Raw genomic sequence first — 27,391 nt, forward strand, 5'->3', positions numbered from 1 at the left:
ATCTGCTGTTTTAGGTGGGCCTGGATACAACCTAGCTTCTATCTAATGCAGCTCAGTGTCTTTGTTAGTCACAGACCCTTAAAAATTTGACACATTATCCCAAAGGGTTGAAATAATGAAGACACATGAGAATAAAGAACAAAGGATGATGAGTAAAGATTAGAAAAATTGATAAATATCCTACAGAATTTGAACACAAGGAAGCATGCTTTGAGAGATCAAAAAAGGTATGTACACAAACTGAGTGGGAAGAATGAAACAAAGCTACAGACAACAACATAACGATTCAAGATTGCAGTAAGTAAAAATACCATGTTTGGTACAATGTGTTTCTCTGTTAAAGAAAGAAAATATGGCACCATAGTACATAAACAGGGAAATTAGAATGCAAGGGAGACATGAATTTATTAGAAAGAAAATAAAATAACAATTTGATGACTTATATTTGTCATACACTTGTCCTTGTCACCAAACTTAGTCTTGGTGCATTTGAAAATAGAAGGACAAGGAATGGTCAAACAGGAATGCTGGCATGTAACAGAAGTGTGTGAAATGCTTTGTACCATTGTGTATTTTGCTTTAAAAAAACAACAACAAAAAAACTGCACTGCAATGATCGAGCTGGAAAAAATGCTCAAACAAGGACTTGAGACATAAATGAGAACTGACTAGGAAATGGAGATTTAAGATCAGTATCAGACACATTTTAGTGATCAGAATCATTAATGGCAGCATTTCCTCCTTCTGCAGGAATGAAGTTTTCTGTATTGCACAAATATTCAGATGTTGAACTTCAGGGACATGACATGACAATGGTGGGGGGAGGTGGGGGGCAGGCACATTTCAGTTCCAACATGCCTGAGAAAACACAAAGAAGCACATCTACAGAGGCAGGCGCAGACAAATCCAGGGCATGCCAAAGTAATGAACACGGAGAAGTTGCACTGAAACATCATCTGCTTACAAAGCAGGAGGATCAATCCCATCACTACCATGCCAGAAAAATTCCCTGCAAAAAGCCTGACTCTCTCTGCTCGACTGAGGGAGGGATGCATTCCACAACAAGGAATACCAACACGTAACGTATCGCGGCTCGAATTTATTGATTCCTTGTTAACCGGTCCGTTCTGTTGTACCCCCATGTTCTCCCCACGCTGGTTTACTCCTGAGTTTCACCCTCCCTCAAAGCTGTCCCTCACACCATTCCCTGCCCCTTGTTCCAGCTCTTTCCCTGCCTGTCACGGCAACCCAGCCCCTCATTCTCGAACCTTCTCTGCCACACCCCTTTGGAATTCCTCTACTCCTCGAAGCCCCATTGGCTCATGTGACCCATCCTCTCCACCCTCCTACCCCAATTGGCCCCAGACACTTGATGTAATCCCCTCACTTTTTCCTTGAGGATTCCCTATTGGTGAATTCTTTGTGTCCACCCTGATTTGTTTCTGTACAAAACGCCTCACACAGGAGTGCCTGGGGTTCTTTGTGTCTGATCCCTTTTACTTGGAAAAACTCTTGTGGAACCTCAAGATGGAGAGCCTCCTCCCTTCTCCTCTGCCTGGTCCCTGTCATGGCTTGCATCTTGAACCGTAGAGCAAGTGGCTCTAAAGGTTCTGCCTCTGGTAAATCCCCATCCCAAGGCATTTCCCTGTGGATGCCAGCAATCGTTTCTCACAATAGCTTGTGAAAATTTTTAAGGAGGTGTAAGAATGTGATAACTTGTTAGAATAAACAATCTGCAAGTGGTATTTTTCCACCTTGTTTTCCTGTTCTTCTCAAGGATGGTGTGTGAGAAAGATGCTTTTTATTAACTAGCCAGTCAAGTAGAATGTATCGTATCAGTCTATAAAAACCAAATAATCTTTTGTAATAAAGCCTTCTTTTCTGCTCTTGCCATTAAGTCTCTCGTCTGTTCTTGTGTCATTCCTAGCTGAAGGGTGACAGTTCCCCACTCCTGGCATGGCACCGGAGTTCTAAGAGCTAGCCCCAGTTCCAGTAGCCATGGCAGTAATGAATATAAAAATTTGTTGGGCATATGCTCTCTCACCTTTCTTGTGGGTTCTGACATGCTTTCAGTCTTCCTTTTTCACACAAGCAGGGGAAAAACTGCCCTGTGGTTATGGAAGCTGTTCAAGGAGGACATGTCGGTGGATAATTCTGCCCAAACACTAAGCCTGACATCATCACCCAAGGTTTCTGTCCAAACTACATCAAGCAGTATGAGCAAAAAGCACTGTCTTGTGTGAGTTCCACCTCTCTGGAAGTGCATGTTTCTGTGGCTAAGATTTAATTCATAAAGGTTTAATACAGCCAGTATGTTGAAGAAAGTTCAGAAAGGTATGGAAACTCATAAAACCTAGCGATACACTGACTTATCCCCTTAGAAAAAGATATACAATGTAATGTTTCAATGAGTCTAATTACAGTCTGCAGAAATGTGTGCTCTTGGCTTACAGCTTTCACTCATGGAGTCATCTTCTTGGAAAGGCGTAATAAGAGCAAACAAAAAATTCATTCACCTATAATTGTCCCAATTAAAATTATTCTTTCCCCTAGCAGTGATGCCTTTCCATGACAAGCCACAGGAAGCCACACTACAGTAATACATCTTTTATATAATATTTTCTGTTACTAAAGTAAATAATTGTTATATTTGTTTTCATCTCTGCTATGAACAGAACACTAAATCCTAACTGACAAGCATCACTTGATATGGGAGTCAGCTTTTAAAAAATAGGCTGCTAAACTGTTTATTTGAATATGGACTGCATGTTCTTTTATATTTGGTGAGAACAGTTTTTCAGATGAAAGAAAGTAATATTTCATCAGGATAAATACGAAGTGCCAATCACATTGCTTAAATTATATTCCTCCAATTACAGTGGTTTTATACTTTAGAGACCTTAAAAGATAACATGACATCATTCCACAGGAATAACACTAGAAAACCTTTAGATAAGGACATAAATTTTGTTACTGACTACTGAACATGGCTGTTTCTTTATATGTGACTATGATTTAATATATAATTTCTGCATAATGTAAATGGCTCCAAGCAACTACTAGCAATTCAGGAAAATCATATTTAATGAGTTGTCAAATAAGGCTCACAAAAGCATGCCTCTTCTGATTACTCCTCAAAATTACTTTTCAATATATCTATTCTGATCCTAAATAGAGATTATGCTGTCATGATATATCTTTTTTTAACCTAGGTAAGTATTATGACGCCCATCTGATACACAGAATAATTTATACTTTCAGTTGCTAATTTCTATCCTTCATATTACTTAAATATAAAAAACAATGTTCAAAATGATTTTTTTAAATTTGATATTTGAAAAATTGACTGATTTCAAACTAATAAAAAACCCCAGAAATTTCATGCTATTGTTTGTTCTCTGTTAAGTTAATGTTTAAAAAACTCAAATGGAAAGGTCTCAAAATTGTCAGATGAAAAAAAGCCAAGTGACAAGGACCTTGGGAGAACGGTGCAGTGCCAAAATGCAGCATCCCATGTTCTCTTCTTCAACATCAAATTGCAAAAGAAAAAAGAAATCTGGTACTGATAAGTCATTATCTGCCACAAAGCCCTTCATACATTTTTAGGCATCACAGAAGGTACCACCAGGAGAAAAAACTGTGAATAAGCAATTTCTGATTTCAGCAAAATTTGACTCCGCTTCTGGTGATGGAAAGAATCACAGCAGTGAGTGTCAAAAAAAACCTCAAACAAACCAACCCTGTTGCCTCTGCTGTGGCACATTACTGCTATTGCTGAGAATCCCATGAGTTTTAGCAGGGATTGCACTGATTGCCCTTAGAGAGGACATACAAGCCCTCCTGGAGAGCCTACAAACTGCAAACAAGGTGATAGGGAATAGTCATTGAAAGGAAGCAAGATAAAAGGCCAACGATGGCTTTGCACAGAGCCTGATGGCCACAGCTCACCAGCTCTCTGGGATTTGACAGGAATTCGTACATGCTTAACTTTTGCTATGAATTTCCATTACAAGAATGTGCTATTCAAATAATGACAAACTTCTTAAATACTTGACTCTGCACAGCTGAGGTGTGCATGCAAATAAGAATCCCTCTAGTCTACTTTTATTATTTTTTAATTCTCTTTCAATCCCAATGAAGCACAATTTCCTCTGCACAGAAACATCAAACATTTTCCTCTTCTACATTTTATGATGTAGACTTTCCAGCAATCCCTGGCTTTTATGAGCTGTCTCATGTAATGAACATTGTGGTCCACCATGTGACAGATCTGTACTTTATCCTTCCCTAATGAGACAGTTCTCCAATTATTGAGCCAACAGGCAGTGTTTCTCTAGAAAGTTTCACCCTTTTAAGCACAGAATTCCCACAGGGTGATTGGCAAATTATCACACATTAAACCCCTCACATACACAAACTTGCAGAATTTATTCCTGAACAAGTAATTTCCTCTCTTTCCCCACCAGTTCAGGATGTTTTTTTTTTTTTCCAGTGTTCAGTGTTTCATTAAACCCCCCCCAAAATAATTCACCTTTCTCCCTCGTCATCACAAAGATCACCATGTTACAGAACAGCTACAAGGGTAATACCACAGAACAACAAAATGGGGAACTGAGCGTGCCTAGCAGTGCAGCTTATTAAAACAACACAATCATTTCTTTATACCATTCAGACAGTTTGTGGTTGAAGATGCACCAGGGGGGTGAAAGGGCTGTGTTAGCCTTTGTCCTCTGTTAATGCCCCTTGGTGCAGTATCTGAGCCCCAGCATCCTGAGATTCATCTGCTGGCAGAGGTTCAAACACTTGATCAGTTTTGGGCTGTTCCTGTCCCTGTCTGTACCCAAAACACTTCTGAACACCTAGGGTGTGGATATTTCTGTGCAGGAAGCATCACAGACATTACTCCACTACAAACTTTAACAAAAGGAAGAATCACATCAGGCCACAGCATCACCACTGTTACAACAAATAATTTCTGTGTGGTGCTTTGCTATAAAACATATTCACAACTGATCACTGTATGCCTCTGAGCTGCTTCTGCCACGCTTAGCCATGGTAAGCAAACACTCTAATACATTTCAAGCATAAAATCAAACAAAACCACTTCCTCCTAGGAAATACGTACTGCACATATAACCAGACAGGGGCAGAATCAAAGTTTAAATGCTAGTGATGGCTCACCTACACATACTGGTGGAACCACAACTTTCCTAAACAATTTTCCCAATGTTTTACCAACCTTCCAGTTAGGAAATTTCTCACAATCTCAAATCTAAATGTCCAATCCTGTAATTTCAGTCTGTTTCTTCTTGTCCTGTCCCTAGCCCAGACAACAATTTACTTTTACTCCTCAATAGCTTTTTATGTGTTAGGGGTTTTTTATCTTCGTCTTCTCAGTTTTGGTCTTCTCTACTCTGTGCTTAAAATCCTTTCTCTTTCACTCTGCTTTTGGCATGTTTCTAACTCCATTTCTGGCTGAGACACTGTCTTCCCCCACTGGACACAGTAGCACAACAGGTAACTTGACAATTTTTCCTGTTTAATTGTCATTTGATAGCTGCTCCTTTCTTGCTTTTCCCATAGCAGTGTAAGGTTGTCAGCACACCTCCAGTGCATGATCCACTACAAACTCCAGCTTATTCTCTGAGGAATCTCTGCCCAGTGCTTCAATCATTCCTCAGCCTTTCTCAATTGAATGAGCATCTCTGTTTAGGTGTAGCAATTCACACTCGATCTCACTGAATACATTTCATTTAATGAAACCCTTATTGAAGAAAAAGGGTTGCACTTCAACCTACCAAGACAATTTTGGAAGAAATGGTTGGGAGCACATCCAAAACAAAGCAGCAGATTCACCTTTGATTAAGAAAAGTGTGGCCAACTATAATAATTTCTGGAACCATAGGGAAAGATCACAACCTCCTCATCTGATGCCAACATGATGATTAAGCAAACTGAAAAACTTGAAGTAGTAGATTAATTTTTAAGGATATTATCTGGAAAATATCTAAAAGAAGAAAGCTAAAAAGGAAAAAAAAAAGAGGAAGGCTAAGCTGGAGAGAAAACTGAGTCTGGAAACATAACATCAGTCATATCATAGCTTACAAGTTAAACAAGTGTTTCAAAGAAACAAATTAAGTGGATTTATGATACTGTAGAAATTTACTTCCAAAGCAACTCTTCTGATTGATGGATATGAATCTATATCAGAAAACAAGATGATAAAACCAACCTTTAGGAATTCCAGACTTTCATTGCTATGGCAACATTCTCAGCAAGAAATAAGTTTCGTTGGAAATAGCAAAAAAAATCACTTTACTTTTCCCTAAAACATAACTCTACAGCACAAGAGAACAAGACAGGTAAAGGCAAGAGTGCAAACCAAACTGTTAGACCAATACACAACAGTGCACCTTTTTAAGCATCTTCCTACAATTCAAATAATGTTCCTCTTTCATTAATTTTATAATTTATGACAGGAAGAGCTGAAAACACACTGGGTTTGAAACAGATACTGAAAATTTCAGTCTGTGAGTGGTAATTGAAGATCCAGGCATCACAAAGGCTAAATGTGTCTCTACTCAAATGAAGCTCAATTAAACTGTGCAGCCTAGCAGAAGCACAGCTTCCTTTTGAAAGTGGATACAAATACCAAGAATATTGGTGCATACCTTTTATAAAAATCCCTAATTACAGGTGGAGACAAATATTTTAGACAATGAAAAAAAATTTGTTTGTAAGTGGCAGGTACCTTTCCTGATGTATTTTTATGTGCTGCTCTGAATAATTATTAAGTTGTGTTTCTGTACAAACAAATTTTAATAGCATTTGTATTAACTTTGCCAATCACAGGCAAAATATAATTACATGACCTTTGCTTAAAAAAAACCTAAAAAAAGGATAAGAGTTGAAATTCCCTGTAGATTAACTCAATTATAAAGGAAAGAAATATTTCTCTAATGAAGCCTCAAATAATACTCTCATTTTAAAGCCCCTGCAAATGCACAGCTAGTGTCATGCATTGTGCACAGTGACTGAAGACCCCAGGAATGGAGGCAACACATGGAATTCAAAAAGCACCTCCTGATCCTATTTAACATACTTTTGAAAAAAAGCTCCCCAAAATGCAGCATAAGCTGTGTGCACAGGAGGGACACACTTTATTCAGAGCCCAAAGACACAACCTACTCTCCCAGGAATATCCCATCATTACAGGTCACTGGCCATCCCACCACCAAGCAATGGCTTTTCCACTCGACCTGATGATGAGCAAATCAGCCCTTGAATAGGCCCTCTCACTGCTGAGCTATTTCAAGATGCCCTTTTGCCTTTTCATGTACTTCAGACAGGAGGAGCAGTGTGGTTGTTCTGAGAAGTCCAGCTAAGAGGTTTTCCCTGGAGGAAAACAACTTTCTACATTCACAGCACAAGCACCCAGGCAGAAAGAGACAGATCTTTTTGGTATGGTGTTTTTTTTAATGCCACGCCAAACTAATCTAATAATGCTCTAGAACAAAAAGAACTCTTCCCTACCTGACTCTAGGGGGAAAAGAGGAAAAAATTCTATGTTTTGCATATAATGTTGTTAATACACTTGTTGGTGATAAGCAGAGCTCCTTCTGGAGCTCAAAAAGCCACATTCTTAGAGGATTTCCTCCTGCCCCCTTTGGTCCCCTATAATTCTCCCTCGAGGTGGAGGTCAGAGGGTGCAGCCTAAAGAAATGCTTCTTGTTAAAGCTTTACAATTCACCCCCTGCCAACATGAAGAGTTCCTGAAGACTGCAATTCCGAGCACAGTCCTGAACAACAGCAGAGTTGTAGTCCCAAACAGAACCCCATTTCCTTAACCATTGTGCAGGAAGCTTGCTCTGCCTTCTGAGAGAGGGACCAGCACCAGCTTCCCTTCTCTGCAAACACACTGCAGCTCTTTTGGCTTAGATCAGATCCCACCCACAGCAACACACACCATCTTTTTTGTATTTTCTGTGCAGTTCATAAAGTCCCCGTCTAACTGCGATCTGACTGACAGCAATTAATTGAATTTTTTTTAACCACAAGCAAAGTCTGAATAAAATAGGTGGCAGGGAAGTGTTTGATGTTCAGAAAGCTTCCAGGGTATCAGATGGCTTCAAAGAAGTGCATGCAAAGAAAAGCAGGATGAGAGGTCCCATGAAAAACTTAGAGCACACAGAGTAAATAATTTCAAAGACTGTGTAAACAGGGGACCAATTTAAAATCTGAAAACAGTGATTACAACTGCCCCAGTCTGTCTGATAACCTTACATTTAATTGGGCTGTAAGACTCTTATTTAGGAAACCAGTACAGAAAAACAGGGGAAAAAAAGCATCTATTAGACTGCTTTTTACAGCATCTTCTCTCAGTAAAAATTTGGTCCTGTAATGTATTTCCAGTGTTTCAGGCAGCAGAGTTAATTGATGCATGATAGCAATCCTTAGTATTGTGAAAAACAGAACAACATCAACATACAAATTTTTTACTATTAAGAGATTATTCTGAACATTTAAGAAAATTAATTTGCTCAAACACCAGGTATTTACTCTCTTTTAATTGCCTTAAATATTTTCCCCCATTCAGTTGTACCAACTTAAGTGGAGATAAACAGAATCCTGTCTCAAGTATCCTCTTTCACCAGACAGAGGATTATATAAGTAAGACTCATCCAAGACAAAAGGTTCACCCTGACCACACAAATAGTCAGACAGCAGCACAAGTGTCCTAGAGGGAGCACAGCTACATAAACAAGTGCTGAGAAAAAAGCAACACGTGGATTTGGAAATGCAAGATAACAAGGACACACAAACACAAAATTCAGTAACCTAGAAGGCAGATGGAGTAGATGACCTGAGAGAGGCTGACTCTGTACAAAATAGCTGATATGGCATTTGAAACCTCATATTGAATATAAAACGTTTCGGGAAACAGGCTCGGGAGACAAATGTCAGGGGCTGTGTGATTTCTCTGTGCAATCCTGAGGATGATCAAATTTGTTCCTGAGGCTTTTTTTCCTGCCTTAATGTCTATGCAGATCCTCACCCACAGCTGGGCTGCTGGTGGATTATGAACCTTGGCAATCACTCTGACGGGCATTTCATTACATTCCCTCATCTCATTTTCACTTGTACCCATCTTTCTGGGGTTTTTTTTTAGATACGAAGATGTTAACATGTTCAGATGAGATAGCAGTGCTCCCTTAGGAGTTAGCCAGAGCTGCTCTCATCCATGCCTGGACACCTTGGATGTGAAAGCAACCTAAACTACTGTCAGCTACACCATATAATTGCCCTGTTATCACACACACAGTGCTATTGTTCTCCCCTCCATAAAGCTGCATCTCAGCATTTGCACAGTATTTCAAGGCAATTGCTTCCCTTCCTCAGTGTGTAAAACAACTACATACACATATGTATAACAGAGTTTGGGTCTATTTTGAATCCTATTCCTGTTCTCCCCAGCCCACTTTGAACTGAAATACAATCTCTATGGCATCCATCATTTCTCCAGAGGCAGATCAACAATATCTAATAGTGAAACAAATAACTGCTTTAAGTACATCTAATATGAGACTTATTATTCAAGACCATTTCCTCATTGTGCTGGTTTTCCAACACACTTTGACTGTTTGTGAGCTGGTTTTTTTTCCCCAGCACATGCTACTCCATCATTTCCTGTGCTGAATTCCACTGTAGCTGTCAACTACATTTCTGACCTCTCTTCCATTGCAACAAAGGCAGAAACTCCCTTCTGGTACTGGAGTGGATGCTGATGAGGTTGTATTCAGTCTCTGATCAATTGTTATCATATATCTCTGTCCTTTTCCAGTGCTTGCAACACTGCCTATTGTAGTATCATTTATAAATGTAATTAATGAGGTGTTTATGTACTCTTCAAAAATCATTAAGATGTTAAATTAAACTGCATTTAGTGGTGCACCCTGAGTCACCCTGCGTGCTTTGGTCCAGCTCAATATGTTGCCATTCATCATCACCCTCTATTCATAATGCCTCCAGCAATTCTAACTCCTTTGACACAATTCATGTTCATAATACGTCCAATTGTGGTGGGGCTTTTTCCTTTTTTTGCAATAATTTCTAGATTTATCCTTTCTGTTTTGAAGGTAACAGATCTGTGCTGTTACAATCCAATGTCTTCCTTCTTCCTTTTCAGTTATTATAATTGCTAGTGCACTGATGCTCTCTGGTTTAGTTAATTCTTTTAGCACACTGCAACTTGCTATCACCAATACCTATTTATTTATGTGTCATTAACATATGGCTTTTCCTCCTTTTACTCATTACCTACTTTAAAAATACTTGTTTTTCTCTTTCACATACTTATTTCATCTAAAGAGGCAATCAAAATAGGCCATCCATCAGCACAGCTGATTTTCTCTTCCCTATTTTACACAGGTAAACTTTTTCCCCCCCAATTTTTGTCTGTCTTCTTCTCACTGCAAATATTTCTGTTACCATAACCCAATCAACACTCAAATGTTGTCTGAGTCAGTTTGAATCCTTTGCTCACTCTGTCAGGTCTCTGCAAGCCTCAGAAATCTGTGGATATTTTAAACCACTTTATTTTCTTTCCCTCTAAACCTACAGTACTGGATCTTGTGAAACCCACTTACCCTTTGCATTCCTTTCCTCCAGACTCACAGTAAACTACTGCTCCCTAAGTGAATGAATTATACCTCTTACTTTTGTCCAGGCTTGGTTTGGTCATCAGGACAGACACTTAAGTAGCCTTCACTTTTCAAGCATCACTGAAATCACTGGACTTAGGGCTTTTCAGAACAGTCCCTGATCTGTCATGTGGCCTTTAAAATCCATATTGCTTGCTAAGCTTCCAAATGCTGCTATGAATGAATGGCTCTTGGCTCCTCTTCAGTTTGTGCAGCTGTGTTCTGCAAGTCTGGGTGCTGAGCATGTTTTATCTCAAACAGGTGCACAGGCAACAACTCTTAACCACCAGCAAGGAAATAACCTGTGTATGATTTCTCCTGTGGTTATCTTTTCTCATTAAAATATCAGGCCAGGTTTCACAAAATATCAGGCTAGTTTTCATGAAATACCAGGCTAGTTTTCCATAAGTACAATCCCTTTCTATTATTCCATTTTAAACACCATGTTACCACCTAGAATGTCCTAAAAATCCTAGACTCTCTAGAGATACAAGCATTACCTGCATTGACCAATGCCCACTAAAGCTTTTCCCATGTTATTTCAATACTCTTTTTTTACACCCTTTCATAATTAATATTCTATTTTTGTTTTCCCACATCATATTAGGAACTTTACTCAAACTAACCTGAATGCCCTAAAAGCCTGTAACTGACCAGAGCAGGCAGAAACAAGGCTGGATGTAGGAACAACTGCACAAAGCTCTTACTAGTTCCAATGAGAATCACAGCAGGACATGAACATCCTTCGGTGTTAAACAACACCAGAGAGGGGTTCAAGACATGCCCACCAACCCAAGGTGGTTTTCAGCTCTAATTTTTATGCCTAGAATTTAAAAAAAACAACCTCAAACCCACTAAAGAAAACAGACCCCACGATGGTTTGTATAATGGCAAAAAGAGGGATTGCTGGACACCACTTTGAGAAGCAGAGAGAGGATGTCATGAGCACAAAAAGTGTTGAAGAGCAGAGCTGTCACCAAAAAGAAATAAATAAGTGATATTCATCAGGTATGACTCTGAAGGGCACATCTGTCTTCAGTTCAAAGCCCTACAAACTGTCCTGCCCCTCTCCTCAAAAAGCTTTATTTTCCATTTGTGGTACTTCAGCATTAATACCTTCCTCTTACTGAATATTACGTCTTCATATGACACCATTGGTTCAGCTTATATTTTTTAAGATTGTGTCTATGTTTGCATTCTAACACATGTGCTATCACAGAACCAGCCAAAATGACCCCAAAGGTGTGAAGTCAGGCTCAGAATGCAAATTCTTTCTCAAACCTACTAGGAACTAACCTATGCATATGTGAAGACTTAAGCTGCAGCCGTGTCAGCTACAGAATTAAAGCTCTGGAGCTGGAGAGGGAAAAGCTTCTTTCCTCTGTGGCCTTTGAAAATTTGGCACTTTGAGGGAAAACACTGTACTACGTATTTCAAGTTCAATGAAATATCACATAAATAGGCTATTTTATGATCAATTTTAGTGAGAGGGTGCTAAAACCAGTAACAATTGACCAATATGCTTATTTTTTAGGAAGAACTATTAAGAGGTAGAATAAGCAACAAATTAATCACTTCTCAGCTATTTAGGAGGCTATACTGCATGCAGTTATCCTCCTGACCAGTGGATTTTTAGGTTTTTTTTTAAATAAATAATACAGTATAAGAATGAGCCATGGGATCAGCTTCCTCCCTTCTTTAATAAGACAGCTTTTTGTACTCCTACTACCAGGCACGCTTTCCCTAACTCCTAAAATAAGCTTAGCCCTCTCATCTAGCAGTTGTTTTGGGCAAATAATGTTTAATTTTTTTGGTTCTCATAGCTTGAAGAGCAAGAAATTTATCTGGAAGCTTACAATCATAATTATTCTACATCAAGGAAAGTAAGATCCAATCTAGAAAAAACAATAATGTGCTCTCCCACGATACTTACAATTGATCTGATGTTGTATTCTTTTGCCAGTTTCAGAGAGGACTTATAGCAGCTTGCTAAGTTTTCTTTATGAGTGTCAGTGAGATGGCCTCTTGCAATTGGCCCAACAGTATGGATCACATCTGCAGTGAATAAAAAAAAGAAGATAAACATTAAAGATGCTGCTGTGTCGCACATCAGTTCACTCTGGTATTATAGCTACACACAAAGGTAGGAATAACAATAATAAAGAAATGTATTTAACTGGAAAACACCCCATCATCTACATGTGCTATAATTAAACATAAATCAGCAAAGGTTAAATTTTGAAGGATTTGGACTAAAGGAGATGAGAAAGATACAGTGAATGCTTGTTACATGTCTACTGCAATGCACACACTGGAGAGATGAAATGTTTGCACAAATCCTCTATATCTTAAGGCCTCTACAACGTAAATACTGTAGAACTTTGAAACAGTTGTTCTCACTTCTTGGAGCTCACTCACTGGGAAGGTTCCCTATACAGAACCTCAGCATTGTTGGTGATACATAGGTCATCTTTGTTTTTCCTGAGTAACCATTTGAAAAGAAGAAAAGTTGAGACTTAAGAATGTGTTGATTATTAAAAAAACATGCTTTCCTCTCACATCAGACCAGATGGAGATGCCATGCAATAAAACAAAATATTCCGTTTGAAGAAATTTATAACGAGCAAAAAGAGAAGGCACAGTCATCTTAGGTGTGATGTCTTTGGACTCATCAAAATCTGAGGCTGCAATCAATCAAAGTCTCTAAAGTGCTGAAAGAAAAATGAATTTAAGAACCTGGAGTAAAAAAGTGTTGAAAAGATATCTACAAATTAAAAGGTACCATGATTTTTTTATCTCCCCCTTCCTATCCCCCCAATTATTATGAAAAATGTTTACTTTTTACACATCATTCTTCTATAGTATATGTGAGCATAAGAAAATTAATTATGGCAGCAGGTTTTTTTTTTAATTTCTTTATAATTTCCTACAATGTATAGCAGAAATAAACAGTGGCACTATTTTTATTTTATTTTCAGCGTTGCACTTACAGGGATTAGGCCAACACTTTCAACTGCAGTACTGCTGGTCCCCTTTTAGGTTGTGTTTCTGTCCCATGTGGGTCAGGTTTCCAAGCAACATCTGCTATTGCTACACTCCAGAATATTTTAATTTACTCACAAATCCTACAGAATTAACACCATTGTTCTTTGTCCAGCTGGTTTTGATGATTTCCATCCAACAAATGCCAAAGCATAAGAGAAAATGGACAAAATAACATTAAAATGCACACTGTCTTTTTCTTTTAATTGAGACATCATCTGTCAAGTCCTGCTCTTTGCTATTTAAATGGTGGCTTTTAGGCTGAGCTATAATGTTCTGAAAAATTCAGAATCTTTTCTATAGCCACAAAGTATTGATAAATCAGGAAATAAAAGCACATCTGAGTCCCAGTGCCCAGAAACACTGAGGAATCCACTGTGATGGAAACTGAAACCTATAAGAGCTAAACTTCACAACTGCTACAGAAAACCCCCCTCCTGTGAAGTAAATAAAAGGTTGAGAACTCTTCTTTCCATTTTGATCACAGTAATTTTCTCCAGTTGTGGGAACAAGATGGACAGATTGGGTAATTTCTGTTGAATGTCACAGCTGCCAGGTAGCAACTCCAGAGAACCCTCCCTATCACTGAACCTTCCACAGTTTATCCACTTTATCCACTGATGAGAGGGATGATAGCAGGACACTAAAACAACCTGTGAGTTCAGTAAAGAGTTATATTCTTACATGTTTTTTAGCTACTATCATAAACTGAGAGCTATTAAGAAAGGACTTGAAAAAATAAAAGAGCTAGTTTAAAATTTGCTTCTGTGTGCAGAGATAAGGTTACGTGAGTACTTCCATTACCAAAGACTGTAATTTCTGTTCATGACTACAGCAGTTTCCTGGAGGTTGAAACTTTCCAAGGAACATTTCTATTTGGAAGTTCCGGCAACTTCAGGGAAAGGGGAAAGAAAAAGAAACAACTTCTTGTTTCTTTTTTCCCTTGTTTTTTTTTATTTTACAACAGGTGAACTTCAATTACGGAGCCAGAGACATGATTTAACAGTAGGCTTGGCAGCATGGGTTACTGGATGGACTCAATGACCTTAGAGGTCTTTTCCAACCTAAATGATTCTACAGGGAAAGGAAAATACTCATGAATCTCATGGCAGTCAAGTTCCCTCCACATTTACAGACACCAAGATCGGAGTTACCATGATGAATTTCAAATTCACAGTACCCAGCAACCAACAAGCAAATCAAGGAACCAACTTCAAAAGAATGTGTAAAGGATGAAGGAGAAAAGAAAAGAATCATCAGCATTTCCCTCTTGCGGCTAAGGCTGAGTTTCTTGTATTTCAATGTGCAGCTCCTTGAAAGCTGAAGTATAATGGCTTAAATTATTCATTGATTAATTAAAGGCAAGAAGGAGTTTTGGGGAACAGACCAAGTACCAAATTCTTGCCAGGGTCCTTCTGTATAAAACTCCCACAGAATAATTTCTAGATACATTTCACTCACTAAATCTTTAGCTCCATTCCTTTCATCTTTCATTATTAAATGCCAGTTTAATAATGCTAGTTTTGCTCAATAAATGCAAAATGTTTCTGTCACCTTTTTTTCAGAACTTCTCAATTTAGCATTTTCATAGCAACTCATCAGCAATCCTGTATTGCTGTACCAGATACTTCACATAAATAAGTAACCTTTAATGCACTTATTAGCTTTTACGTTTAAATTTTTCCCAGTCCATCAGAGGTGGTTCTTTAGACAGGACACAAAAGATGGTTATGAATTGAATAGGCCCTGACCAACCCAATCTAATGGGAGGCATCCTGTGGGAGGGGCTTTGGAATTCGATTATGTTTAAGGTCGCTTCCAACCCAAAGAATTCTGTGAACTGGTTTATAAAATATCACAACTATTGTAACTGTTTACAGCATATTATTGGCAAAGAAATGCTTTTCTTAGGCACATTATTATACTGAAACACATGACAAAGATTGTATCAGCAGAGCAGCATTACTAATATGCCAGTGCTTTATGGTCAGCAGACAAAGAGGGAAGTAATAATTTTATGGTTGGACATTGTCTATAAAATCCATTTACACATATATTTCCTAAACTACACAGGAAACTACAACTACAGTAAGCTCAACTACACTGAACTTATTCTGCTTAACTATTCCAAAATACCTTAGAGTTTGCAGGTGGGCAAAACCCTTTGAGATTATACAGGCATAAAGGAAACAAAGCAGAAAACAAAACAGCTCTTCCCCCTCCTTCGGTTCATGCAGAGCATCAGACTTCACAGGCTGAAGCAGCACCATTTATTTTTAATACATCAACAAAGACTGTCAAACTTCAAGCTTGTCTGTCACAATAGTTTCCTTTCTGCTCACATATTATCCCCTGCATAAAGCTGCAGCATGGAGGAGTGTGTGCCATAGGGGAGGTGTACAGACACTTGTCCACAAGAAAATTCAGGGCAGAACTGCTGCCCTGCTGTCCTGGCCACCCACTACAGCAGCCAGCCTCAACCATAAACTTCCAGCACTGCTGGCAAGGACAACCAGGGATGTGCAAGTCTTGGCTGGCACCTTCCACACCCAGCCAGAACAAGGATCCACCCTGGGGAAGAGCATGGGCTTTCTGAAGGAAAATAAAACAGTAAAGGATTGCCACAGGACGGATACACAGGAATGAGTTTCACCAGAGAAGGCAAAACAACTGCAGCAGCAAGGCAGGTGGGAGCACCAGCTCTGGGGATGGCATGACCGTGGTCTGAAGGCACACTGTGGACACAATGGCATGACACAGAAGTGGTCTCATCACTTACAGACTTTTAAATTGGCAAAGATGTTGAGAAACTCAAAAAATATTTAGTTTGGCTGGAAAAGCTGTCTCCTGTTTGCTCGTGTGGCATCTGCACCCTTTGGAGTGTGAGCACTTCTCAGTGAGGTCAAACAGGAGTAAGGGATGCAAACATTTCCCAAAAACCAAAACATGTTTTTTTAATCTTCAAAACCAAGTAAACAGGTCAAAAAAGGGAATGGTCATCACTCAGAGGATGCCACACTAACCATTTGCAGTATTTTAACTTTAATGCCAGAAGAAGCTGCTAGCACTGCTGTGAAGTTGCTGATTTACTGTGGTCAGTTTTCAGCCAAGTGCACTGATAGGAAACTTCATTAAAAAGAAAGCTGCAATCCATGGGTCTGTAAATCACCGTGCATACACAGAGCAGAGATGTTTGCTTACATTTTTAATAGTACATTGAGGTGGAGAGCCCCCAAGGAATGTATCTCCTTATCTGGGATTCAGGCCACAACAATGGATCAGACTGCTTTTAATGCTGATGAAGCTGTTGGTTTAAAACAGTGTTTATAAGGAAAGGAGATATTTCAGAAATGAAACTACAACTGATGTAGAGTACAAACTTTGTGAGAAAAAGGCCAATGAGGCTTGTTTTCTCAATTCTTTTTCTTAAAAATTCAATCCATACACCTTAACTTGATTTTTTCTCACACGAGTTTTTAACTGTACTGCTATGAAGAAAGGGCAGAGCAGTGTGGGCAAGGATGAAACACGACTTCCAGTTGAAAAGGGTGAAAAGAAGTGACTGTGCTTCAAAAACCAACCTGGAGGACTGACATAAATTACTCACAATGTAATTTACTCTTCTCTTGTCCTTTGAAAATGTGACACTAGATGGCAAAAATATTAGCACAGTGAGCTTTTCCAAATGACTAAAAAAGTACAAATAAGTTTATCTCATTCCTTCCCTTACAGATGTGAGAGTGGTGCATTCACACTGCTAATGAACCACAGCCAGAATCAGTTACATATTTCTCTCATTCACCCCATTTACACATTCACAGCCATAATTGGCCCATCCACCCAACTGCACAACGAAGCTGGACCCTGTCAGCCACAGAGGGAACCATATGAATTTCAAGAAGGAAGGTACTGCACTGTGTGCACTATTGAGTTAAAAAAAACAAAACAGCTTGTAAAAATTCAGAGCATTGAGGCCTCCATTTGTAAATATTATCAGCCGATTTATACAATTAGCATCCATCATATTGATGCTGAAAAGGAATCTGTGCTCTGGTTCAGCTGGTGGCAAATGGTATTACCTCCAGATACTCACATATTCCTGAAGAACAGGGATGGCCAGTAGGTGAGCAGCCTATTGCTTTAGGATACAAATTGCTCAGCTTTTTCATTTTCTATTTCTAGCTACATGCACTTGCACATAAAAAGTGCATTTTCAGCATGCAAAAAACAACTGTTAAGTTTAAGTTCAGCTGAAATGAATCCCACAGGACCGCAGTCTAATTCTGTGTCTCCAAAAGTAGATTAGCAGAGCTGAATATTATAAATGTAAGACATCTTCTATAAATCACTGAATGCTGTGTGTGACTACATACAATACAACTCCTAAGTTCAAAAGCATTTCTCTGCTTTGTATAGATATATATTGTGTTTATGAGCAGTTAAAGAGTCAGTTTCAGGTTTTTGGGCTTGGGGCAATAATCACTGCTCTATCTGAACTTTGTATCTTTTATAACTGCCTTCAGTGATTAATTAGCTCGTTTGGGTGATTACAAAAAAATGTTTCATTAGCTGCAAAAGCTACAATATCTAGAAGTCATTTGTGTAAAATATTTAAGGCATTTTTCACTTAAATGGCATTGTCTGCCAAGGAAAGGTAAAGAATATATTTACTGTAAATTATTTACCAGCATCCCTCATCGTGGGTTAGATGTATATCCTAACTACAAGACAGCACAGACAGAAAACAATATTCCCAAAGGGAGAGGCAAGGGATTTGCTGAGTCTGTGGGGGGCTGCAGAAGTTTGCGCTCAATAGCCGGCATTTAGCAGAGAGCACCCGTGGGAAGCTGAAAAACACAGAGAGCTTGTTTACAATGGTTACACCACTGCCTCCACAGCCAGCCAGAGAATTAAGTCACACAAGTCAAAGCCCAAGCCTCTTTGGCACTCAGGCTTGTCATAAAATACAAGGCCCGAGTATGTCTGTGTAATCCCAGAGCAGTTCCCCTCCCATCAGTGAACTCAGAGCATCGCTCTGCCATCAGGGCTTCACCATTAACACTAGAAACAAAAGTAGGCTCTGTTCAGGCAGGAGAAGTAAGTGGTGCAATTAAGAGACACTGCGCTGTATCCCAAAGTAATAGGTTTTACAAAGCAATTTAGTGCCACGATGACAGACGTCAAGGCAGCGGCTAGACAGACGGCCCCACAACTTCCATGGAAATAATTGCCTACGTGTAAAGCTAAAAGGCAACAGCTCTGCTTGGGATATTCATAGTGTGATACGAATGAACATGAAATGAACATGACAAGACTGAACATGAAGTTATGACATTCACGACTTGTTATTCCTGGTCTCTTTTTTAATCTCTACTGGAAGAACTTGCAGCAGAAATGCTCAAATGTTATCCTTGTTCCCCACCTTACTATCCAAATAAAGACCTTAATAAACCTAGAAAAAAACAGAAGAGATGAAATTGTGCTGCCCCAAGCAGATTTTGTCCCCCACACACTAGAGGAAACCTCATTTTGCTATAGCAGCAGAGTTCAGACAAGCACCCTCTTCATCGAGTGGCTCATGAAAACAAGTACCAAGTGACCCCCCTGACCCAAGCAATGCTTTCCACCTTTCACTGACTTTTATTCTTCACAACTGGACAGAGCTACAGACAAAAATGTTCTAATCTTTTTGTTTATGTTTGCTACATATAGGAAAGCATGAGCCACAAAGATTCTCTGTTTTTATTACATCGAATAGCTAAAGATGTCCGTGAGCGAGTTTGGGTTTAAATCATTTGATAAGGCTTTTTCAGCACTCAAAAATAAACTTGCTTGCCCTAAACTGAAAGTATTTATTCTTTAGAAACTAAGACAGAGTTTCAGTCTACCATTCCACAAAGATTTTACACCAAAATCCACAATCTGGTGAAGGATATAACACCAACCCTGTAAATTCAAGGGATATTTAATCTCGCTTGATTCTTGATTCAGTAGAGAATCTCGCAAATATTACCCATTAAAACATGCAACACAAACCAAGTCATAAAAATGCAAATGGGGATTAAGTTAACTTCAGTTCTAGTTTTGGAATTGGATTAATTACACAGGCACAGAAATCAGAAATTAGCTAATTGATGTTCTCAGCTTCTCAAAGCATGGGCCTCTTGTCACACATTGTCTGTTCTCAGTGTCTAGCCCGGTTCTGTTGAAGTGAGTTTAGTTACCTCTGCTGGAGTATTGCACAATTAAAGCATAAATACGCCCTTTAGGACATGGGGAAAATAAAACAGCAAAACAACAAAACCAAAATAAAACAAGAGTCCAAAAACAAAACAGAAATAAACCAAAAAAACCCCAACCATCTACAAAAAACCTCACTCAGCCTCATTACAAAACATAGTACCAGATTACTTTTATCCAGAAAATATTAATATTCAGAACTAAATTTCTTATGCTCTCCTCCGAGTGCTGAACAGTGCTATGAGTGCTCTGATAATTTAACAAGCCATAGCAAAAGCTCTTCATTTCCTATTTTAAAAAGGAATTTTTTTCTGTGCAAATTCTGTTTTGATAACTTCCAAGATTTCTTATTAAAAATCTCTTTCTTATTCAATCAAATTCATTGTAGGGATATTGAAACAAAGGAAGGCATCCCAAGAAACAAAGAAAACAATCCAACATGTTATGTTTACTATGCCATGGGCCATCTTAAATACAAGCAGATCCCCAGATACTGCGCCAATACTTCAAGGCTTTCTTTCCCTCATGAAATTATTGAATCACTCAAATTATATATCCTTCATGTAAAAATTAAGAATATTAGCATAAAAACTAACAGAACATTGATCTTCACTTGAAAGGACTGGCGATTACAGCAGGAAGTTTCCAGAAGACCAAACTAAACAACCCTTAATCACACATTAGCAGCAGGATAACCTCAGGTGAAATGAGGGGAAACTGCCAGCACTGGTTTTATCTGCCCATTGAAGGGATACAAATTTTTAAATCAGATCACTTCAGGTAAAGAGACTTTTGAAAAGACTGAAAGAATTGTTTCCTTTAGAGGAAGTTTTATTGGCTTCTTCAAGAGGCAAAGTATGACTCAGAGTTTCAAATACAAATTTATTATATTCATGGCTTCAGTTGTGCATCTGTTCCTTAAGGGAAGTACATTACAAGAAGTTCCCACATTTTAAAAATTCATTTACTATTACTATACAGTTTCTTGGGAATAAACAAACTTCTTTCACCTTAGAAATTGGAGCACATCTATTCCATTTGACATTTCTCTAATCTACATATGCCTTGCAGCAGAAATTAGATGCTTTGTGAAGGATTTTGCATGTCTTCTTTAAGAAAAACAGAAAAATATTATAAAATTACCAGTTCTCCATGTATCTTCTGAAGTAACCAGTGGCAGCTAAATCAGCTTAATTAACTTTCAAGTTTGAATACTGGAAAACACACAAGGAAAGTTAAGGATTTCCCTTGCCACAAACAATGCAATACAGATAGGAGAGCCTTATGCAGCCTCTTGGTACCACTTATCACCTCCCAAATCCAGGTGGATGCAGATGGAGGAGAAGGTTAGTAACTAAAAGACTGAAACCATTAAATATTTTTTAAAATACAATAAACCCCGGTTTAAAAAGAGAGCGCTGAGGATTCATTTGAACTGTGCTACAGGACTCCGTTCTATACAGCAATAAACACAGTGATTTATGGCTCCAAACTGGAAAACTGCTTCTAAACTTGGGAGCAATCTCACAGAAATTGGTGAGACTACTGCTTAAAAGTAACAAGGATCCCAACACCAGCAAAGGAAATGAGAGCACACCTTCAGGATGAAGGAATGCACACTTACCATCTCATCTTTTAAATGGCATGACTGAAAAATCTCACTCTTACCACCTTTTTATTTTCACAAGAAAACCATAGTCTCTAATTTACTTGACCTTAAGTGTTTATCCTCTGTACTTTTAGCAAGCTGCATGTAACAGATCTTTGTCTATAGTCAGTTCCTTAAGAGATGGTTGCCCTACTATATCTATGAGCCCGCCACAAAACAACAAAAAGAGGAAAAAATTAAATTTACTATTGAAACCTTTCTCCCGAACTCAAACACAGACAATGGAAACAGGGACCTAAGATGCAGCACCTGAAAGCAGGCTCAACTCATTTTTAAAAGCTGACTAGATTTCCAGTTGGCAGTGCCACTTTAATTGCCTTACATAAATGTGATAAGTGAAATAACTGGACAGCTCTTTGAAACCACAGGATGAGACTTCTTGCCTAGAAGAGGAATCTCACTTTCTGTCATCAATTGTATTTTAATTCTAGGTGGCTGAAACCACAGTAAAGCAACCTCCTGATATTAACATATTCCAGACACCAAGTTATGAGAATTCTGTACATGCCAAGATAAATTCCTTTGACCATTCTCCCCCCAGCTCTTCCCCAGGGATGCTCTCTAGTTTGAAAGATAGTTTAGTTTCATCAGCTGGCAATGAGACAAATATTAGCACTTGGAATCCAGCACTCTACAAGCCATCCTACAAGAAAATGTAGCAGATGATGGAGGCAGGGCACAAGCAAGCCTGGTCCTAGAGGGAGGAGGGAAACATAAAGACATGTGTCTGCACAGACTATAGACAGATTATCTATGCTATAGATAGGGAACACAGAAAAAAAAAAAAAAAACAGATTTAGAGAAGAACTTCAGTGCTTCAACCCCGCTACCTGCATGCTTTGTAAAAAACAGCTATTATTTCTCTGAATATTTCACATGAAAAGAGAAAAGACGCTAATTTATGTTGTTAATAAATCCAACTACTGTTTTAGCAGAAGTAAGTAAATACAAGTCTTGAATCAAAACTGAGAGCAGCCATTTTTCTTGGGAGAGCAGGGGTACAGTGAAACCAGAATTGTCCTAACACCACTTTTTTACACACACGCTCAGCCACCAGAGCCTTTGCCCAGTACAAACAGTGCAAACCCCACAACTTGTTACATCTTACTTGTTCTCAGGACTCCTTAAATTTGAGCCCAAGTTTAAAATTTTCCCTTCAGTTCATACCTCCACTGACAGGGCAGCAGGATGTGACTTGTGGCAGGAGAAGGGATAAAGAAACTAATATATGGCTGTGCCTGGCCATGGTACTCTGCCCTTAATGCTTTTATCAATTTTCGTTCAGAACTGAGCTTTCACAGACACCACAAGCATCACATTGAAATCATCTGATCTCTGCAGCCTTCCAGCCCAGAGGGATCCCAAAAGGAGAGAATAGAAAATGACAAGAAAACACCACTCCATCTTTTACTCCATTTACTCTCTGGATTGTGCTCATAATATGACATTTAATGGAGCAATATTTCTTATTAAGGAAGATACACCTTGTCATGGACTGTGACCAGCTCAGCCAGGCAAGTTGCCAGCTGGGGTACAGAGATCAGCTCACCAACACCAGAGGTAAGCACCACCGAGGTGGAAAGGAGCTAAAAGTCTCCAGCACACGTGTTCAGAATCACTGGCAGACAAAAAAGCTAAGTACAAACATGAAAGGCATCCAATGAGGGTATTTAGCAAAAAATTGTGGTATGATATTTTACACAATATGTAGTGCTTCTGTAGTTCCAAGTGAAAAACAAGCTTTGACAAACATCTTGAAAGTGTTTTGCATCACTTTAAGTTGTAAACAGTTGAATTTTCAGCAGGAGCAAACATACCAAAATAAGAAACAGGGAAACTTCTTTTTTTTCAAGATAAAAAATGTATTGCAAAGTGAACTGTTAGCAACTTGCTGAGGCTTATTGCACTGTTAATGTTCTCCATGTCAATGTCACTAGGAAGAGCCCTTGGAGAAACACGGGTGTCGCCTCTTGTTCAGCTCAGTTGAGAAAAATATTCTTAAACAACCTTCTGGAAAATCATGTAAATGAGCTAAAAGAGCTGCTGAAGGACATTCCTGAGCTTCAACTCTCTTTAAAGAAACACAGATATAAATAAAGTCAATGTATGTGCTCACTAATATTGTGGCATGTAGCATGCCATTAACTTGTCCAAGCATTTCACAATAATCACCAGTGGAGAATTTCTAACTCAAGTCACTCAAAAGGGATACTGGGGCTTAGGAACTGGGAACCAGAAAGACTGGGGCTAGAAAAAGCAGCAATACCTTTTAAAAAAACCTAATGGGGAGGTGGCAAAACTTGCGAGGGTGACCAGTGTCAGAACTACATGCCATTTCCAAACACGAGACTGTCCCTTGATGAAGGGAACTGCTTCATTTCTGGGAAAACATATTGAGAAAAATATTTGTAAATTTTATTGCAGTTGTCATTGAGGCAAAATGGTTATTTTGCCACCTGCAGTATCCACAAATTCAATGCATTGTTTCTCCAGGAAAAGAAGAAATGTCTGCAAAATCACATTACCACTTGAACACCAGCCTGAGGATTAGAGGGACTTTTTAGAAGTCCATGTGCAAAGTTGCACTTCACAGTGCTGTTCCCCCTTGTGTGGCTTGTCAGAAAGACAAACTAGTATTTTCACAGTGAAAGCAATTGCTTCAAGAATAATGCCAGCTCTTATTGTTCACAAAGCACTAGAAATCAGAGCATGTGAAGCGGCAAACCATTTGGCTGACCTTACCAGCTGAGCAACATACAGTCAAACAAGCTAAAACATGTTGGGCAAGACAGCAGAAAAGAAAATCAAACGCAGACATGTACTTTCACATGTTCTTGTGATACCACTGCAGTGTTTTTTTTTTTTTCAAAGCAAGCCAAATGCTTGATACTAATCATGGCAAACAACAGGACCTTATTGCAGGTGAGTGTTTTCAATGCGGATCCAGGGCCTGGAAGCAACACACCAAAAAAGGTAAATCCAATTGCTTCAAGAGTGCCATTGCCACAGTAAGGTGCTAAAATCCACCTGGGCTGCTGTATGACTTGGAAAATCACTTTGAAGCACTGGCTGTTGGTGGCTGTTTGACAAATCTGTAAATAGTACCAGATGGAAGAGGCCAAGGATGAGGAATCTTGGATGATGATTTCACCACACTTTGAAGCTTTAGAAAAAGGCAAAGCTTTAAAGTAAGCACAAAGGCATCTTTTCATCCTTAAAAAAAAATCCTGAGATGGGAATCTTTGCCCCATGTTAGTGCTGATAGTGTTCATGGTTCATCTGTGTTCCTCTCTAGTTATACTCAGTCATCCTCAAGATTTTCTAAACTGATACCCTTGGCTTTAGAGACAAAAACAAAAAAAAACCAAAAACCACAAAAACAAACAAACAAACAAATTCCCACAAAACCAATCCTCGCTCCTGAATTCCTACAGAATGAAATTCTAATATAACCAAGTTTTGTTGGGAACTTCACCTCATTAGAGTCCTCATCAATTAAATAAAGTTCAGCAATAACAAAGGAGCCTGTCATAAAGCTTTTGATAGATGTTTCATAGCCAACACATTATGGTCAGGATTAATGGGAACGCTTTAGAAAAGTAAAAAGAAAATAGGACTGACTGCCATTTAGCAGAGAAATTATAAATGCAAATTCAGAGGAAGATAGTATCCTTTTCTTCATGGAGACAAATTTTGAAGTAGTTTCTAGAATGGAGGACCATATAATAAACTTCTAATTTCTCTAGTAACATTCAGAAAGGAAGGAAAATTACAATAGGCCAGGTACCATGTCATCCTTGATATACTACTACACTTCTTTATGAGCACATTACAATTCAGAGAGCTAATAATAAAAAGTGATGCTGAGATGATGAATTGATGCTATGCAATTAGACCTATTAGAATTCACAAGAGTCGACAGGCAATAATCAAACCACTTTCATGCTGCCCATTGCAATTATCTTTGCACTTAAGAATCAACAAAGCACATAATGACTTGCTCTCAATTAAGGAATTCATGAGAAATGGAATTTTAATTAGTGTGTAGAAAATTTGGGCCATTTATTACTTTACAGGACAACAGATTGTAAAAATAGTTGAGTAGCTCTTAGTGTTCAGCAAGGGTTCAGGTCCAAGAAGAACACACTGATGCTTCCAAAAAGGAGCCCCTAATAACATCCCCTGAAATTGGATTGCCAAGGTAAATGCACATTCACTTCCACTAAATTCTGGAAGGGAAAAAATAAAACCAAAAAACCAAAAACCCACAACCAAAAAAATCAATCCACAAACAAAACTGTTGGAACTTGAGACTAAAATGGAAACCATGGCTGATGTTCTTAATTACTGGCTGATGAACAAGTTGGGTACAATTACATTTATTTGTGGTACAAGCCACAGATACCAGAAGATATAATTCTACATTCTCATCACAAAATGAGTAGGACAAGACAACAAAAAGACACCATCACTTAAAAAACTGGAGTCTGAGTAGTAGCTTGAACACGGATTTAAGGTTTTTTTCAATAGTGCTTGAATAGGAAGCCTACTTAGATTCAAATAAGATTAGTCTCACAGTTTGTTGATCTTAGTACAAAACAATTTATCAATAATTTGAACAAAAGCATCACTTAAATTCTGGAAGTGTAGCTCCTTGATAATATGAAATAGAGGTTGGTTGGGAAGTCAAAAGATTATGCTGAACTCCAATGTTACAAAATGCACATTTTTCAAAAATTAAAAAGAAGTCCGTGCTTCAAGTGTGAATGTTGGCAGTAAAGAGATGGGTATAATGCTGTGTGCTCACATAACATTAGTGTATCAGGAAGATATTAAATAACATATCAGTTTGCTAAAAAAATATTTCCAGCACATGGGTCAGCATAATCCCAAGCACAAGTATAGGCTGGGTGGAGAATGGAATGAGAACAGCCCTGAAGAGAAGGAACTGGGGGTGTTGGTGTGGGAGAAACTCAGTGTGACCCAGCAACGTGCACAGGCAGCCCACAGACCACCTGTGTAGCATCCAAAGCACCAAGAGGCAGCAGGTGAGGGAGGGGATTCTGCCCCTCTGCTCCGCTCTGGTGAGACCCCTCCTGCAGTGGGGTCTGGAGTCCCAACATAGGAAGCTGGATAAAAAGTGGACATGCTGGGGTGAGGGCAGAGGAGGACCATGAAGGTGCTCAGAGGGCTGGAGCACTTTCTCTTTGAAGACAGGCTGAGAGGCATTGTTCAGCCTGGGAAGGAGAAGGTTCCAGGGAGATCTTAGAGCCTCTTACAGTGCCTAAAGGGGGATACTAGATGGCAGACTGATAGGACAGGAGGGAATGACTACAAGCTGAAGTGATAGGTTTAGATTAGAAATTAGGAAAAACTTCTTCCCAATGAGGGTGGTGAGGCACTGGCAAAGGTTGCTCAAAAAAGAAGTGGATGCCCCATCCCTAGAAGTATTCCCCCAAATTAGATGGGGCTTGGATGACCTGGTTGAGGGGAAGGTATCCCTGCTCATGGAAGGAAGGTTGGAACTAGGTGGGCTTTAAGGTCCCTTCCAACCCAAAACTTTTTTGATTCTACTCAGACTTTTTAAAAAATGGTACTAAAGGTCCATAGTAGTTTAAAAACCCAGTTAAATACATTTGGATTATGAAATAATAAAAACTTAGTTTAATGCATTATTTTTAATTAATTAATTTTATATTTATTATTACCTGATATAGTGTAGCTAATGCTTTGAGTCTTA

At 38.8% G+C, this 27,391-nt stretch overlaps 1 protein-coding gene across 7 annotated transcripts in view; it reads right to left on the reverse strand.

The window, feature by feature from the left end:
* The window catches only part of MACROD2 (mono-ADP ribosylhydrolase 2), an 841,176-nt gene that overhangs the window by 336,440 nt on the left and 477,345 nt on the right, over positions 1-27,391 (reverse strand). For all 7 annotated transcript variants that reach the window (XM_064415411.1, XM_064415413.1, XM_064415412.1 and 4 more), the window contains one exon: positions 12,634-12,755. In XM_064415411.1, the coding sequence (XP_064271481.1) occupies positions 12,634-12,755 (122 nt within the window). The remainder of the gene's footprint in view (positions 1-12,633; positions 12,756-27,391) is intronic.

Source organism: Passer domesticus, chromosome 3 (genome assembly GCF_036417665.1).
Source record: "Passer domesticus isolate bPasDom1 chromosome 3, bPasDom1.hap1, whole genome shotgun sequence".
Classification (NCBI taxonomy): domain Eukaryota; kingdom Metazoa; phylum Chordata; class Aves; order Passeriformes; family Passeridae; genus Passer; species Passer domesticus.